This window comes from Mustela lutreola, chromosome 13 (assembly GCF_030435805.1).
Source record: "Mustela lutreola isolate mMusLut2 chromosome 13, mMusLut2.pri, whole genome shotgun sequence".
NCBI classification, from domain to species: domain Eukaryota; kingdom Metazoa; phylum Chordata; class Mammalia; order Carnivora; family Mustelidae; genus Mustela; species Mustela lutreola.
In genome coordinates, this window is record NC_081302.1 from 80,340,010 (window position 1) to 80,357,161 (window position 17,152).

At 36.6% G+C, this 17,152-nt stretch overlaps 2 protein-coding genes and 1 long non-coding RNA gene across 4 annotated transcripts in view; 2 read left to right on the forward strand and 1 right to left on the reverse strand.

Moving 5' to 3' along the window:
• LOC131813643 (uncharacterized) overlaps window positions 1-7,394 on the forward strand; it is a 39,480-nt gene extending 32,086 nt beyond the window's left edge. Inside the window, exon 3 of the mRNA XM_059144003.1 lies at window positions 5,489-7,394. Within this exon, the coding sequence (XP_058999986.1) occupies window positions 5,489-6,181 (693 nt within the window). The 3' untranslated portion in view covers window positions 6,182-7,394. The remainder of the gene's footprint in view (window positions 1-5,488) is intronic.
• Window positions 1-17,152, reverse strand: part of LOC131813851 (ral guanine nucleotide dissociation stimulator-like) — a 225,468-nt gene that overhangs the window by 156,582 nt on the left and 51,734 nt on the right. The gene's annotated exons all lie outside the window — the stretch shown is intronic.
• LOC131813860 (uncharacterized) lies at window positions 10,537-15,282 on the forward strand. Its single transcript, XR_009347008.1, has 2 exons — window positions 10,537-11,627; window positions 14,981-15,282. It is a non-coding gene; the product is annotated as an uncharacterized LOC131813860 (long non-coding RNA).

Genomic DNA, 17,152 nt, shown 5'->3' on the forward strand with positions numbered 1-17,152 from the left:
TAAGTATTGCCCTAAATGAACTCTGAGATATTCAACTTCCAAAAATTTGCTGTTAATTGGGGGAAAAAAAGTTAACCTTTTAGATATTTGGACAAATGCTAACAATTTAAGAAAAAAAAAAAAAAGGAAGCATCAGTATTCGTGAGTACTCTGTCATAATAGTTTAATAATTGCATTAATTTCCTATTTGTTACCAAATTACCATAAATTTATAGGTTAAAACAATGCTTTTTATTACCTTGTTGTTGTATAGGGTCAAGTAACCTTGTATAGGTCTCACTGAGTTAAGGCTGGGGACAGCTGCATTCCTTTCTATGGGCTCTTTGGGGGAACCTTCCTTTTCCAGATTCTTGAGACGGCACATCTTCCTTGGCTTATGGTTCCTTTCCTCCATTTTTAAAGCCACAAGAGCAAAAAGAGTCTTTATCACATGAAATATATTTCACCTTCTTTCCTGCACTCCTCTTGCTCTTTTAAGAACCCCTGTAATTGGGCACCTGGTGGCTCAGTGGTTTAAAGCCTCTGCCTTTGGCTCAGGTCATGATCTCAGGGTCCTGGGATCGAGGCCCGCATCGGGCTCTCTGCTCAGTAGGGAGCCTGCTTCCCTCTCTCTCTATCTGCCTCTCTGCCTACTTGTGATTTCTGTCTGTCAAATAAATAAATAAAATCTTAAAGAACCCCTGTAATTACACTGGGCCCACCTGTATAATCTAGAATACTCTCCCTCTTAAGGTTAGCTGATTAGCAACTTTGACCCTATCTGTAACCTTAATTCGCCTTAGGCTGTGTAAGGTAACATACTCACAGGTTCTGCAGATCAGAACATAGGCACCTTTGGGGAACTCGTATTCTGAATACCACAGTAAATAAGAAAATTCTCACCTATAGCATAGTATGTTCCTACTATTGGAGAACAGGATGGAGAACATGTGTTCTCCATTTCTTTTTATTTTTCTTTTAACCAATAGAAGGAGAGGGAAAAAGATACTAGGCTGATTGGGAAATACGATTTGGATTATACTATTTGCAGAAATATTTAGGCTGAATTTTTAAAATTTATCTTGCAGATCTTAAAAGTAGTCATCAGATATCCTCAGTCTAAGCAATAAAACAGGGGCATATGCTATGGTCCGGAAAGGTGCTTACTTTCTATAAAAGTTAAAGGATCTGTTCGTTAGTCTTCATTCATCCCTTCACCCCTTGCCCTTGCAAGTTACACTTTCACCCTTCCTAGCAATGTCCATGGACTCTAATTTACATATATGACCAAAATTCAAGCTATCTGAATGTAACCCATCTTTGATATTAGTGATTCCTCATACATGTTAGTGAAGCCTGCGGGTTTTCAGAGCTTTTTCTATACTTTAGAAAAACTAATTATTCCAACTAATTTTTCCAGCCCTAGAATCACATGAAGGAAACATTTTTTAAGCCACGAGTGGAAAAAGTTTTATTAACATTTTCTTATCAAAGCTCACCTTCCTTGGGGCGCCTGGGTGGCTCAGTGGGTTAAAGCCTCTGCCTTCAGCTCAGGTCATGATCTCAGGGTCCTGGGATCGAGCCCCGCATTGGGCTCTCTGCTCAGCGGGGAGCCTACTTCCCCCTCTCTCTTTGCTTGCCTCTCTGCCTATTGGTGATTTCTGTCTGCAAATAAATAAATAAAATCTTTAAAAAAAAAAAAGCTCACCTTCCTCTCTTTCCCTAATATGTCCTCCAAATTCTCAGAAAGTAACCTAATATTATTCCCACTTCCATTGTAATAAGTTGAACAGGGAAGACTTGCTAACCATAAATATTTAAAATAATAATTCAAAAATTGCTAAATAATTATTAAATAATAATTATATACTAACCTTTATTTTTTTTAACTTTATGTTTCTAGTACTCTTTTTTTTTAAGATTTTATTTATTTATTTGACAGACATCACAAGTAGGCAGAGAGGCAGGCAGAGAAGAGAAGAAGTGAAGCAGGCTCCCCGCTGAGCAGAGAGCCAGATGCCCAGCTTGATCCCAGGACCCTGGGATCATGACCTGAGCCAAAGGCAGAGGCTTTAACCCACTGAGCCACCCAGGTGCCCCTAAACTAACCTTTATTACAATGCAACAAAAAAGAAACTGCAGAGGAATAAATTTAAAACAATAAGTTGTATCAATATAAAGAAAACACTGAAACTCTACTAAGAAAATAGAACATAAATGGAATAACATACCTTGCTGTTAGAATGAATATTGGAAGGATAACAACTCTCTTAAAATGAATACATTTTTACTTCACGGAAGTAGAGTTGTCCCAGACCAGCAGCATCAACATCACCCTTTGAATTTTAGGATACACAAATTCCAAGCCTCAACTCAGATTCAGTGAATTAGAAACTCTGAAGGTGAGGCCCCACAAACTATGTTTTAGCAAGCTTTCCGCAAGATTCTGACTGATAGGTGCAAAAATCTGAGATTCCTGTTTTAATGTCATTTTTTTAAAAGATTTATTTATTTATTTATTTGACAGAGATCACAATTAGGCAGAGAAGAAGGCAGAGAGAGACGAAGGGAAGCAGGCTCCCCGCTGAGCAGAGAGCCAGATGCTCAGCTTGATCCCAGGACCCTGGGATCATGACCTGAGCCAAAGGCAGAGGCTTTAAACCACTGAGCCACCCAGGCACCCGTTTTAATGTAATTTTAACAAAAGTAACAACGTAAATTTTTCCTCAACAGAGAAATAGAAATAGACAAGCTGATTCTAAAGGTCATATGGAAAAATACCCATTAAAATGTTGGCAAAGAAATCAATGGAAAAGAATAGAGAGTCCATAAATATTCTCTCTACATAAAGGAATTTAGTACCTAAGAAGAGTGGCGTTTTATTTATTTTTTTTAAAGATTTTATTTATTTACTTGACAGACAGAGACCACAAGTAAGCAGAGAGGCAGGCAGAGAGAGAGGAGGAAGCAGGCTCCCTGCTGAGCAGAGAACCCGATGTGAGGCTCGATCCCAGGATGCTGGGATCATGACCCGAGCCGAAGGCAGAGGCTTTAACCCACTGAGCCACCCAGGCACCCCAAGAGTGGCGTTTTAAATCAGAGAGGAATGATGCAGAGACAACTGGTTAGCCCTCACAAACAATAAGCCACCCAAATAAATAACGAAATGGAACAATAAGTTCCTGGAAGAAATAAGAGATGAATTTTTATGAACTGAGAAGAAACAAATGCCCTTCTAAGCAAGACATACAGGTAGGAAGAAGACTGGGAAATCTGACCGACTGCTTAAAAAAAAAATTAACAAAGAAAAAAGTACTGTAAACCACACCGTGTGACCAATAATCAGCTAGAGAAAAGAATATTTGTAATATGTAAAACAGACCAAAAGTCCAACGACTCTAACTCACAAAGAGCATTACAAATTAAAACTCAATAAAAAAATGAGAGAAGGATATGAAAAGAGGTGCTGTGTGTGAAGCGAAGAAGACTCACAAACATATGAATATATGAAATATATGAGAAGGTATTATAAGAGAAGAGAAGTAAAACAATAAGGAGAAATTTTCATCTTTGAAATTGGCAAAACATACTTGATAATCCAATGTGGCAATGATGAGAAACAGCATTCTCCTTTACCACAAACAGAAGCATAAACTGATGAAACATCATTGGAGGCAATTTTCCAACATCCATCAATATCTGAAAACAAACACACCTTACATTTCCTAGTTAGGAACTTATCGTTCAGTAATAGCACACATGGTCAAAGAGATGTAAATGCCATGGTGTTCATCCCATCATTGTTTGAAATAACAAAATAGTAGACCAAACCAAGTGTCTGTTACTAGAAAATGTGTAAATAATGCCCTATTCATCTTACAATACCAAACAACCACAACAACAAACTGAAATAGCTCTATGTAGCAACATCTAAGGTAAATTACCAAGTTAAAAAAAATGGTGAATAATAGAGAGTACAGTATATTTCTATATGTATAAAAGGAAATACAGATCTTTTGTCTCTCTATATACATGCTTCTCTAGGCATGTATTTATGAAAGACACACAGTAGCTGTTAACACTAGTTGATATTCTGGGAGTACCTGGGTGGCTCAGTCGTTAAGCATCTGCCTTCGGCTTAGGTCATGATACCGGGGCCTGGGATCAAACTCTGCAATGGGCTCCCTGCTCAGCAGGAAGCCTGCTTCTCTGCTTCTCTCTCTCTCTCTCGTTCCCCCTGCTTGTGTTAACTCTCTTGCTGTCTCTCTCTAATAAATAAATACACAATCTTTAAAAAAATATTCTGTTTGGGATCCAGGGTCGAGGTGTTTAGGGTAGAAACCTTATTTACAACACTTTTTTGTTCTATTTCTACTATTTGAATTGCTTTTTATTTTTTTAAATTTCACTATAGTGGATACACATTACATTAGTTTCAGGTGAAAATAGTATAGTAATTCAACAACTGTATACATTATGCTTTCCATACCACAAGTATAGCTGCTATCTGTCCCCATACATTGCTATTACAATATCATTGATTATATTCCCTACACTGTACCTTTTATTCCCATGACTTACTCACTCCATAACCGGAAGCCTGTATTTCTCTCGCTCCTTCGCGGTTTGGTCATCCCGCCCCACCCCCAGCCCTTCCCTTCTGGCCACCATCAGTTTGTTTTCTGTATTTATAGGTCTGATTCTGCTTTTTGTTTGTTTATTCATTTTGTTGTTTAAATTCTACATATAAGTGGAATCATATGGTATTTGTCTTTTAAAAAGTAGAGCTTAATGTTTGGAATGGTGGAGTAAAAGCAATAGCAACAATGGCAAAACTGTCAAAATCATCTTTTTCCAAACTCTGCAAATTGACTTCAGTTAGTTATCTCATTTTTCTCTTAATCCCATTCCCCTATCAGGTTCTGGAGTAGCAATGAAAACAAAGAGCCTCACCACTCTGGTAGCTGGCTAAACTCGCAGCCTATCAATACATATAGGATTAGGGTAGGTTTAGAATTCCCTGAAATGTCCATACCTAAAGAACTGTCAATATTTGCCTATCTAGCATCTCACCAAACGATTCCATTTTCAAGGCATTTTATTTCATGACTCAAGAGCTGCCTCTGTGCAAACAGTGTTACTTTGGAGCGCTTACGAAAGAAAATCAGTGGCAATTAGTTAGCACTGAAGCTGTTGGAGGGAACTTTAACCCTTGGGGCTGATGAGAGGCTGATCAAACAAACACAAATTAAAGGGAAAATTGAAGAATTAAGATGAGCACATGGAACCCTGAAAAACTTCAACATATTCCTGGGATTCTAGAGGCTCATGTACATGCAAAGAGCTTAGTGCATGACCATGAAAGACTTGAGAAGGCTCTGAGCTCTCATTTCTGGCTGACTTTGAGACTCTGTGCAAGCAGAAAGTGAAGGCTAAGGCCAAGGCAGGGTTGTGAACTGCCCGGTGGAGCACTGAGGGAACGCCCCGACAAATATACCAAGCCCCTCAGCAAAGGTTGAGAGACTTCTTCGTTCAACCTCCCATCAATCACTGGCTGACTGCTAAGGCACCAGAACAGAGACTTCAGTGCCCACACAACAAAGAACGGACTTTACCGAACAATCACTTAAAACACAGAGAGCAGCTTTCCGCGTCTCCCGCGGCGAGCGGCCGGTCGCAGCGGCGTGGTCGCGGCTTCCCGGCCCACAGCTTCTTCGCCGGCCCCGCCGCCGCCGCGCTCGCTCCTGCCTCTGGGCCGTGGGAAGGTGGTGGCCGGAACCGCGCCGGCGCCGCCGGCGTCTGCGGGGCTCTCTGCAGCGGGTACTGCATCTGCTTCGGCCGCAAGAGGCCGAGTGACCCCAACTTCGAGAACAGGCTTCGAGAACGAAGAAAGAAACAAAAGCTTGCCAAGGAGAGAGCCGGACTTTGCAAGTTACCTGACCTTAAAGATGCCCAAGCTGTTCAGAGATTCTTCCTTGAAGAAATACAACTTGGGGAAGAGTTGCTAGCCCAAGGCGAATATGAGAAAGGTGTAGACCATCTGACAAATGCAGTTGCTGTGTGTGGACAGCCACAGCAGTTGCTGCAAGTGTTACAGCAGACTCTCCCACCACCAGTGTTCCAGATGCTTCTGACCAAGCTTCCAACAATTAGTCAGAGAATTGTAAGTGCTCAGAGCTTGGCTGAAGATGATGTGGAATGAGAACATGTCAACATAATCTCAATTAAAAATATTTTTAAAATCTGAAGTTGGAAGCTGAGCAGCTCTGGGGGGAAAAGGGCAAATAGGCTTGTTACGGACTGTCCTACACTGAAATCTACCAAAGTTAATTTTTACTTTGTGTAGATCCATTCGCCTGTTTTATTTATTTTTCCCAGTGAAAAGTGTATTTTGATACACTATGCGGTCCATTTTATAAATATACTGATTTACCAAAATATCATGGATTTTATTCCTAAAACGTGCAATTAAAGTGTACATATAACATCACATTACTTAGGTTAAAAATACTCAGTGCTTAGTTTTGAAAGATAGGCCGAAAAAGTATAGGAGAAAGCTGAAGAATGCACGTTCTTTTTAAGCTCGTACATTTGCTCTACATTAAAGAATTGGATGGAGTCTATCAAGACTGAGCATTAAAATCTTTGAGAGATTATTTTTTTCCTTTTAATCTCTTAAATAGGATGTGAGAAGTGCTGCTGTGCTGTATTAATTCACCTCCTCCCCGTGTATTTGTCATTTTAATCGGTGGGCTTAATGTGTTCTGGATATTTATCGTATTTTAGATGTATGTAGTAAATAGCACCGGGAATTAAATCTATGTACATCCTTTTTCTAGCCATGTGAGCCTCACTAATTACTGTCTACCCTCTTTCCTCACTTAAAAAATGAGGGAATTGGTCTGCTAATTCAGAGAAGTGTCCCTTTCAGCTTTTAATTCATTTGTTTCCGTTAAGCACCACCATCTCCTGAGGGATATATTTGTTTGGACAACCAGGCCTTGCATTTTTTATACTCTGAAGTTTGCATGCTTGCCTGACTTAGTATTTCTGAACTGATTCTCCCACCCCCACCCCCTTTTTTTTTTTTTTAAAGATCTAACTTGTGTTGGTTTTCACTGAAATCATGCTGTTCTGTCATTACTCTTGTAAATCTGAAACTTAACCTTTAGGGTAACTGGGATGATAAACTTGTAAAATGTTTGTTCCCCTTTGCTTTTATCTTCAGTGTATCTCCTTAATCCTCCTTCAATCTCATTCATTTATCTTGTTATGATGAGAATAAGGTATAACCTTATGGCTGAAGACTTGGAAAGAATGAAGGTGTTCTCGAAATAGTGACATGTTATCTGCAGTCACAGGTTGAACATTAGGTCTGAGAATAAAGATCCTTGGTACTTAAAAAAAAAAAAAAACACATATCATAAATATCCCGTTTCTACAACAACAACAAAAAGAGATTATAATCAAACAAAAAAGCATAGCCTATAAACAGGAAAAATAGCAGTTAACAGAAACTGTCCCTGAGGAAACCCAAAAGTTGGATTTATTAGCCAAAGATTTTAAATCACCTATAATAAATAAGTTGAAAGAACTGAAAGAAATCATGTCTAAGAACTATGGGAAAGTATGCAAATGATGTCTCATCAAATAGAGAATAACAATAAAGAGACATAAATTATTATTCCTTTTATTTATAAAAGATTTTATTTTTAAGTAATGGTCTACACCCAGTATGGGGCTCAAACTCTAGAGTCACATGCTGTACTGACTGAGCTAGCCAGGCACCCTTATTATTTGAAGTCGAAGAGAAATTCTGATGTTGAAAAGTATAACTAAAATGAAAAACTTCTCTAGTCTGAATAATATATTTATTATTTATATAATACAAATGTAAATATAATAATATATTTATTATTTACAGAAGAAAGAATCAGTTAACTTGAAGACAATGAACTGAATACAGGTCAATTGAAACTATCCAGCATGAGAAGGAAACAGCAAAAGGAATGAGGAGAAATTAGCAGAGCCTCAGACACCTGAGGGACACCATCCACCATCCCCAACATGTAAAATGGGAGTCCCGGAAAAAGAGAGAAGGACGGAGTGGCTGGGAAAGGTGGGAGAAAGAGAGAGAGAGAGGAGAGAGAGGAAGGAGCAGATGGAATATCTTAAGAAATAATGACTAGAAACTCTCCAGATACAACAACAACAAAAAGAATTAGTCTTAGAATTCAAGAAGCTCAGTAAACTCGAGTACAATAAATCAACAAGATCTACGCTCAAACATTTCATAGTCAAAATGTCAAAAGAAAAGGACAAGAGACAATCTTGAAAACTGCAATGGAAAACGTGATCCTCAATAAAAGTAAAGACTGACTTCTCACTAGAAAGCATAGAGGCCAAATGGCACTGAGATGACATTATCCCAGGTGCTGAAAGAAAACAAAGAAAGAAGCAAAAAACAACTATTAACAAAGAATCTTACATCTGCAAAACCATTTTTAAAAATGAAAGAGAAATCAAGATATTTCTAAAAAACAAAAACTAAGAGAAGATGTTGCTAGTAGTTGTGTCCAAGAAGTGAGGAGAGTATTTCAGTCTAACACTAGACATACCTTTGTTTTACATAGGGAAACAAAAAGCACCAGTATTTACTATAAAAGTATATAGGTAAATATAAAAGTATAAATAGATATTTTCATTGCAATTCTCTTCTTCTCCTATATGATTTAAAACACAGCTATACAATTTTAAAACTTGTGTTGATGAGTTTACAATGTATAAAAATGTAATGTATATGATAGTAATTGCACAAAGTAAAGGAAGTGAATGGAACTATACTGGAGCAAAGTTTCTGCAATGAAATTAAATTGGTATTAATCTAAACTAGATTATTTTATGTAAACATGCTAATAATAATCACCAGGACAACCATTAAGAAAACAATTCTAAAGCATACAGTAAAAGAAACGAAGAAATTAAAATGGTATACTAAAAAAAAATCTATCAAATACAGAGGAAGGCAATAATGAAGGAATGGGAACAATGGGTGAAGACATAAGAAACACAGCAACCAGGAAAATGGCAGGTGTAATTCTTAATTTTACAGTAATTACATTATATGTAAATGTAATAAACAATCTAAAATGGATTAAAAAACATGATACTATACTCTCACTCTCTGTAAAATATATACTTGAGATTCAAGACAGAGATTGGTTAAAAAGGAAAACAATAAAACGATTATGCCATACAAACAATAATCAAAAGAAAGTTGGAGTGTGTGTACTAGTATCAGAATAAACTTTAAGACAAAAATTTTCCCTAGAGACGAAGAACACTTTACAATAATAAAAGGATCAACCTATCAGAAAGTAATAACTATTATAAATATATGCATCTAACAAAAAAAGCCCTGATAAACCTGAAGGAAGAATTTACAGAACAGAAGGGAAAAATACACAATTAAACAATAATAACTGGAGACTTCAGTATCCCATTTTCAGTAACTAGCCAGAAAGTCAACAGGGAAATAGAAGACTGAAATAGTACTAAAAATCAACTAGAGGTAAGAGATTTATAGAATACTCTACCCAACATCAGAAGAATATCTTTCTTCTCAGATGTGCAGGGAATGGAAATGCACAGACGTGAGGAAGTTAAATGGCACACTTCTAAATAATCAACAAACAAGATATCCCAAGAGAAATCAGAAAATATTTTAATGAATAAAAACATAAACAAAATATACCCAAACTGATGGGACTTAATTAAAGTAGTGCTTAGAGGGAAACTTACAGCTATAAATGCCCATATTAAAAAAAGAAAATCTCAAGTCAAATCAGGAACAAAGGAGGAATAACACTACCAACCACATAGAAATAAAAAGGATTATAAGGGCATACTAACAATAATTACACTTCAAGAAATTAGAAAACCTAGATAAGACGCATATTTATTAAAGTGTTTTTGCTGTTGTTTTAAATGTTTGTGTATCTTAAGTTCTGCAAAGTGTCAAACCAACACACAATTAATTCCTGCCTTCATAGAAGTTGAGATATTGTATTTTTTAAATTGATTTTATTTTATTTTTTTAAATGTAACAAAAAAGTTTTTATTCTTTGATATATAAAACCAAGAAAACTTTAATGTGTAATACATCATAGTTTTTTTTTTTTTAATTTAAGAAGAAAAAGGCAGAAGTGAAGATATGGGTACAAAAATACACTCAAGCAGCTGTTCCAGGAAACTCAGAACTCCTAAAATTATGAACAACAGAATACAAGTCTCAGAGGAGGCTTCTTTTTTTTTTCTTTCTTTAAAAAATTATTCACATTTGCTTAGCTCAAACATGGTAAGAAACGTAATTTCCTTCTTGGTAACAGATCCCAGTACTCAACAAGATATTCAATAACCAGCAATAACTTAGTAAAAGAACATTTCATTGTGATAGTAAGTAGCATTAGGTTTTTGGTTCTATAATACTTACTGTAGTAAAAAAAAAAAAAAAAAAACAAAAAAAAAAAAAACAAAAAACAAAAGAACAAAACAACCAAAACCACAAAAACACTTCTGACTGCTTGGGTGCCAGAAAAGATGCTCCTACGTTCACTGGCGCCCATCAATCTGGGTGTATCTGAGCTCTTGCCCCAGACCACAAAGAGAGAGCACCTTTGGTCTTTCCTGTGTTTAGGAACAAAAGCGCACAAATAGCAAAATCAAATATAGGCGTGGCAGACCAAAATTACTCAATAAAAAGTATTTCTGCCCAATAAATAGTTTCCAAAAGAAAAATAATTGGCTTTTACACTTAATGGATTCAGCAAAAGTGAAGATGGTGAGATTGTGTTTTCCAGTTGGTGGCCTGAGCCTCCCGAGGCAGGACAGTTGCCACTGAGCAGCAGGTGGTGCCGGACCACAGGAGGAGCCCCTGTGTCTCCACCCGGAGGCTCCTAGAAAAACACGTTATTTGTAGGAAAGCTTTCTTGGGCCCGAGCCCGGTTCTCCAAGTGAAGGTGTCCTGTTTCTTCCTGGACATCGGACTCAAACAAACCAGAGTTCGTATAAAACTGGATCAAATGAGGAAACCTTTACAATGACTCAATTTATAAATATTGCTGAAGATCAAAGCGAAGTGACAATGAATTTAATCTGCGTAAAAATCAGGTTCTAAGCGGCTTGTTATTTAAAACCAGAGACAACAGAGACTGTACATCCAGATGACCGCGAGCTGCCCGGGCCCCTGGAGGCGCGGTGGGGGGGGCGGGGGGGCGCGTCCGTCCTGCCCGCGGCCAGCACCTCACAACGGCCTCGGGCTCCGTCGGGGCGCAGGGAAAGGCCACACGAGCGTTTTCGTCCTGCGGCGCTGGCGCGGCCCGAGGCTGGACACCGGCCGCCTGCGACCACCCACACGCACCGGCCTGCTCCGGGCCCCCAGGGCTGACCTCCGGGCTGTGTCTGCAGAGTCACACGGAAACCGAGGATTTACTCTTCTTTTAAGAAGGTCATTTTAAAGCTTCATTTATGAAAGTCGCTCGACAGCTTCCGCTGAAATCCCTCCTGCGCGCGGCCAGGGGAGCCGGTTCCCGCCTCTGGCCTCCCGTGGTCTGCGGAGAAACCGCAGGAATGATTTTATTTTTATCAAGGTAATACATGTATATAGTTTATTAAGTAAAATTATATTAAGTCTTATAGTGAAAATTACATCCTTCGGGTACACCCCTCTATACTGTCTCATATATATATGTATACGTATATATACATATATATACACATATATATGTAATATACACATATACACGTGTATATGTGTATATATATATATATATATATAAATGTAAGTATTACATTGGTTTCAGGTGTAAAATATAATGATTTAACAATTCTATACATTACTCAGTGTTCATCGTGATTAAGTATAGTCTTAAACCCCCTTATGTATTTTATCTGCCCCCCCACCTACCACTCCTCTAGCAAACACCCATTTGTTCTCTGTACTTAAAGAGTCTGGGTTTCTTTTTCTTTGTTTTAATTCTTAAATTCCACGTAGGAGGAAAATCATATGGTATGTCTTTTTCGCACTTATTCCATTTAGCAATATAACCTCTATATCCATCCATGTTGTCACAAATGGCAAGAACTCATTCTTTTTATGGTTGAGCAATATTCCATTTATATATATGTGTATGTATATAATATATAATATATGTATATTGTATATATTATATATATTATACATAATTTAAATATATATATACACTTAAATGTAAGTATATATATATATATCACATCTTCTTTAGATATATCGATTTATCTAATTTACCTAATCTATTTATATATATCTATATATAAAGAATATATATTCTATCTATATATCAATCATATCTTCTTTATCCAGTCATTAATGGACACTTGGGTTGCTTCCATATTTTGGCTATTGTAAATAATGCTGCAGTAAACATAGGAGTGCATCTGTCTTTTCGAATTAGTGTTTTATTTTCTTTGGGTAAATACCCAGTAGTTGAATCACTGGGTCATATGGTATTTCTATTTTTAATTTTTTGTAAAACCTTCATGCTGTTTTCTACAGTTGTTGCGTCAATTTGCATTCCCACCAACAATGTGCCAGAGCTTCTTTTTTAAATTTCTATTTTTAATTTTTTGAGAAAGGTTTATACTATTTTCCACAGTGGTTGTACCAATTTGCATTCCTACCAACAGTGCACACGGGTTCCTTTTTCTCCACAGCCTCTCCAACTGTTGTTATTTCTTGTCTTTTTGATTTTGCCATTCTGACAGGTGTGAAATGATATCTCACTGTGGTTTTCATTTGCGTTTCATTGTATAATGATGTTGAGCATCTTTTCATGTATCTGGTGGCCATGAGTATGTCTTCTTTGGAAAAATGTCTATTCAGGTCCTGTGTCCTTTTTAAAATCAGATTATCTGTTTGTTCTTTTTTTGGGGGGGGTACTGACTTGTATAAATGCTTTATATATTTTGGATATTAATCCCTATTGGATATATCATTTGCAAATACCTTCTCCTACTTAGTAGGTTGCCTTTTTGTTTTGGTGATGGTTTCCTCTGCTGCACAAAAGCTTTTTATTTTGGTGTAGTCCCAACAGTTGATTTTTGCTTTTGTTGCCCTTGCCTCAGGAGACATATCTAGGAAAACGCTGTGATGGCAGATGTCAAAGAAATGACTGCTTATGTCTTCTTCTATGAGTTTTGTTTTTTCAGGTCTCCCACTTAGGTCTTTAGTCCATTTTGATTTATTATTGTGTATGTACAGTATAAGAAAGTGGTCCAATTTCATTCTTTTGCATGTAGCTGTCCAGTTTTCCAAGCAAAATTTGTTGAAGACTGTCTTTTCTCCCATTGTATACTCTTACCTCCTTTGCCACAGATTAATATTAGTGTGGGTCTAGATGATACCCTTATACTTTATTTCTTCATTTATCAATTTAAAACAAAATTGGTTAACTCCCAATCATATGAAGACTTCACTCTTCTATATTCTTATCCCACATTTCTACCCATCTCTGATATCAAAATAATGTTATAATGTGGGACTATATAAATCACCAATATAAATATAAATAGCTAATGACTACATTATTATGAGTTGCAAATATTTTAAGCAAAGAGGTGAACTAGGACCATGCCTATTATTTCTCCTGGAGTTCATAGCTACTAATTTTTTTACCCTCTAGTTTTCTATGTACTTAATACAATTATTATATACTCTTCCAAATCACTGCTACATGCAATTAATATTTTTTCTGTATGCTCAACATGTTATGTTTCTTTGTTTCCTGGAGAGCTCCTTCCCAAGGTTCTCATTTTGAGAGTACAATATGGAACTGACTGACCTCATGGCTTGTTGAATAGCAGCCATGCTGACACTTTTTTATCCCTCTCCTGAGTCATCTATATCTTTCTCTTTCTTATTTAATCATCTGGACAAATCACATCCTTTAAAAATTTCATAGGCCACAGTCCATGGAAAGTATTTTTTAGGGAAAGGAGGGACCACTCTTTCTTTTGTACCATCACACTTGATTTGGCTGAGTACAGAATTAACTAGTGAAACTGTTCCCCTTACAATTTTGAAGAAATTGTTTCACAATGTATTTGTGGAGAAGTCCAGTGCCATTCTACTTTTTGGATGTGAACTATTCCCATTCCTTGCATTTGGGAAGCTCTTACAACCTCTTGTTTATCCTTGATATGCTGCAATTTGGGACTTTTTCTTTGGTAAGAGTATTTTTCATTTATTGTGCTGGATATTTAGTGGGATTTTTCCATGTGGAGATTCATTTCGATCAGTTCTGAGAAAAAATAAACTTATTAGTTCTTTAATAATTTCTTGCTCACTATACTTTTTCTATTCTTCCTTTATTGGAGTCTTACTTGCAATATGATGGGCCTCCTGGTTAAGCCTTGAATCTCAAGTTTTTTCTGCCTTCGTTTTTTTTTTTTTTTCCCCAGGTTTTTATTTAAATTAGTTGGTTAACAGATAGGGTAATACTCGTTTCAGGAGTAGAATTTAGTGATTCATCACTTACATATAATACATGATGCCAATTACAAGTACCTTCCTTAATATCCATCATCAATTTTGCCCATCCCCCACCCACTTCCCCTCTGGCAACCCTCAGTTTGTTTTCTATAGTTAAGAGTCTTTTATGGTTTGCCTCTCCCCCACCTTTCTCTCTTCCTTCCCCTTCTGTTTCTCTTAACCTCTTTGCTACCTGTTCTGTTTTCTAGGGGCTCTTCATAATTTTCTCTTCCAGTCTATTTGTGTTTATAATTAAATTTTATTTATATTTTTAATTTCAAAGTTCTGCTTTTTCTATTTTGAAAATTTTAAGTAGCCCCTTATTCTTATTTAAGGAACTCAATAGTTCCACTGATTCTTTGAAAATATAGTTTGTCTCTAACTTATATATGTTTCTTTTTCTTTTTCTTTTTGCTTTTGCTTTTAATCTTCTAGCTACCTTCATTGTCAGTTTCTTCTGGATCACAGAATACTGTTTGATTCCGATTATCATGTTTTTCATGTTGGAAACTTTCCTTAAATTAATGGACAATTGTTGGAGTGAACTGTTGGACGATCACTCATATAAAGAATGAAGCACTGAAAGAAGTGTGTGGGTAGGTCCTGTCAATTGGTGACTTTCACTGCAAGTTAATCAGGTTAATAAGGTGAAGTGTCCTATTTGTAGAAGAATCTCCAAATGTTTGGATCTGAAAATCTTTTGCTCTGGGAATATTAAAGTGCTATCCAACAGTAAAGTATTATTTTCTTACTTTGTTTTATTACACAGGTTGAAATTCTACTTGGAGCAGACTTTCTAAAATCTATAGCAATCTCAAAGATATTTCATAAACATATTAATGTAATATGGCATTATAAAAATTACTTTAGAATTAATTCTGAATACAATCTCAAGTAATTTGTCAGTTTAAAATGTTTTAGCTAAAATGAAGTTCAAATAATTTAAGACATCTTCGCAGATTTTCACAATATGTTAGACATGTTCTATACATCCTTCTTACCTCTAAATGCGTTAGGAAAAAAAAAAAAAGGATGACACAGCATTGTAAAATTTAAGTTTTGGTTAATGTGACTTAGAGAAGTACAGAACTAGAAAAGATTTTGAGCTATCATTCCAAATAAACTCTTATTTTATAGAATAGGAAACAGCATTTGGATCCTTCCTTCAGGCAATTAACTAAAATAGAGAATCATGACTAGTTAACTATCTTTATATGAGATTCCAAATGTAAATAAACTTTAAAAAAAGTAGTTATATACTTAAAGTTATGCACAGTGCAACATTGTCTTACCAGCTTTGGTCTAAAACAATATAGGTACTTACAGAATTTAGTCAATACCAAAATTTTCTAGTGGTGTTGAGTGCTTTTGATTTAGTTTTGTAAAAAATAGAATCTTTTTCTAAAATTTTTTAAAAAAATTTTATTTATTTATTCGAGACACACACAGAGAGAGAGAACTCACACAAGAGGGTGGGGGAAGCAGAGGCAGAGGGAGAAACAGACTGCCCACCAAAGCAGGAAGTTTGACATGGGGCTCGATCTCAGGACCCCAAGATCATGACCTGAACCAAAGGCAGATGCTCACCTGACTGAGGTATCCAGGCGCCCCTCTTTTCTTAAAATTTGAAGCAAAAATTTATTCTTGTTATATACATGGAGAAATGAAATGTGCTTGGGATGATACTTAAAAACACAAGTCCAGTAGGATATGGTAAAAGAGCACTGAAATGGGAATAAAGGAATCTGGGTTCTAGTTCACTACGAGCATTTTCAATATGGGCAAATCACTTAACCTCTCTGGGCCTCAACTTCAAGTATAAAAGTGTTTGACTAGATAATCTCTCTTAGGGCCTATCACTGAAAAGTTTCTTTACTTCAATACAATCATTTTCACAGCAATAATATTATTTACTAATGGATAACCTGAGTGATGGACTTAGTTTTATAATTCTGATGTTTAAGTTCTGTCTAATTATTCATTCTGCCATCACCATTGAATAGGAACTTGAGCTTATAGGCTGGTTAGAAAAAACAGGGTGTGTTGGGGCCCAGCAAGCCAGTAAAGAGCAGGAACCAAAGTTCAGAGGTGAATATAGCCACACATGTCCAATGAGCATATCAAGAGACAAGGAGAGGAGAAGGGTGATAAGAGTATACTGGAGAAGAAAGCCATCTTGTCCCTTCTCACTAACTTGTCAGGTACCTGGTGCTTTACGGAACTTGATTTCTACTTTGTTATTTTAATTATTTTTTTTTAAGGCAGGGTCATTTCCTAGCCTATTATATTATCATAAGTGGAACTTATATATAGATTTTGGAAAAGAAATCAGTATAGAATAGCTGTTAAAAATACAGACTCTATAATCAGAGAAAGACAATTATCATCTGATCTCTCTGATAAGAGGAATTTGAGAGTCAGGGCAGGGGTCGTGGGATTAGGGAAGGAAAAAATGAAAAAAAAGTGATGGGGACGGGAGGGAAACAAACCATAAGAGACTCTTAATCTCACAAAACATACTAAGGGTTGCTGGGGGGTGGGGAGGTAGGGAGAGGGTGGTTGGGTTATGGACATTGGAGAGGGTATGTGCTATGGTGAGTGCTGTGA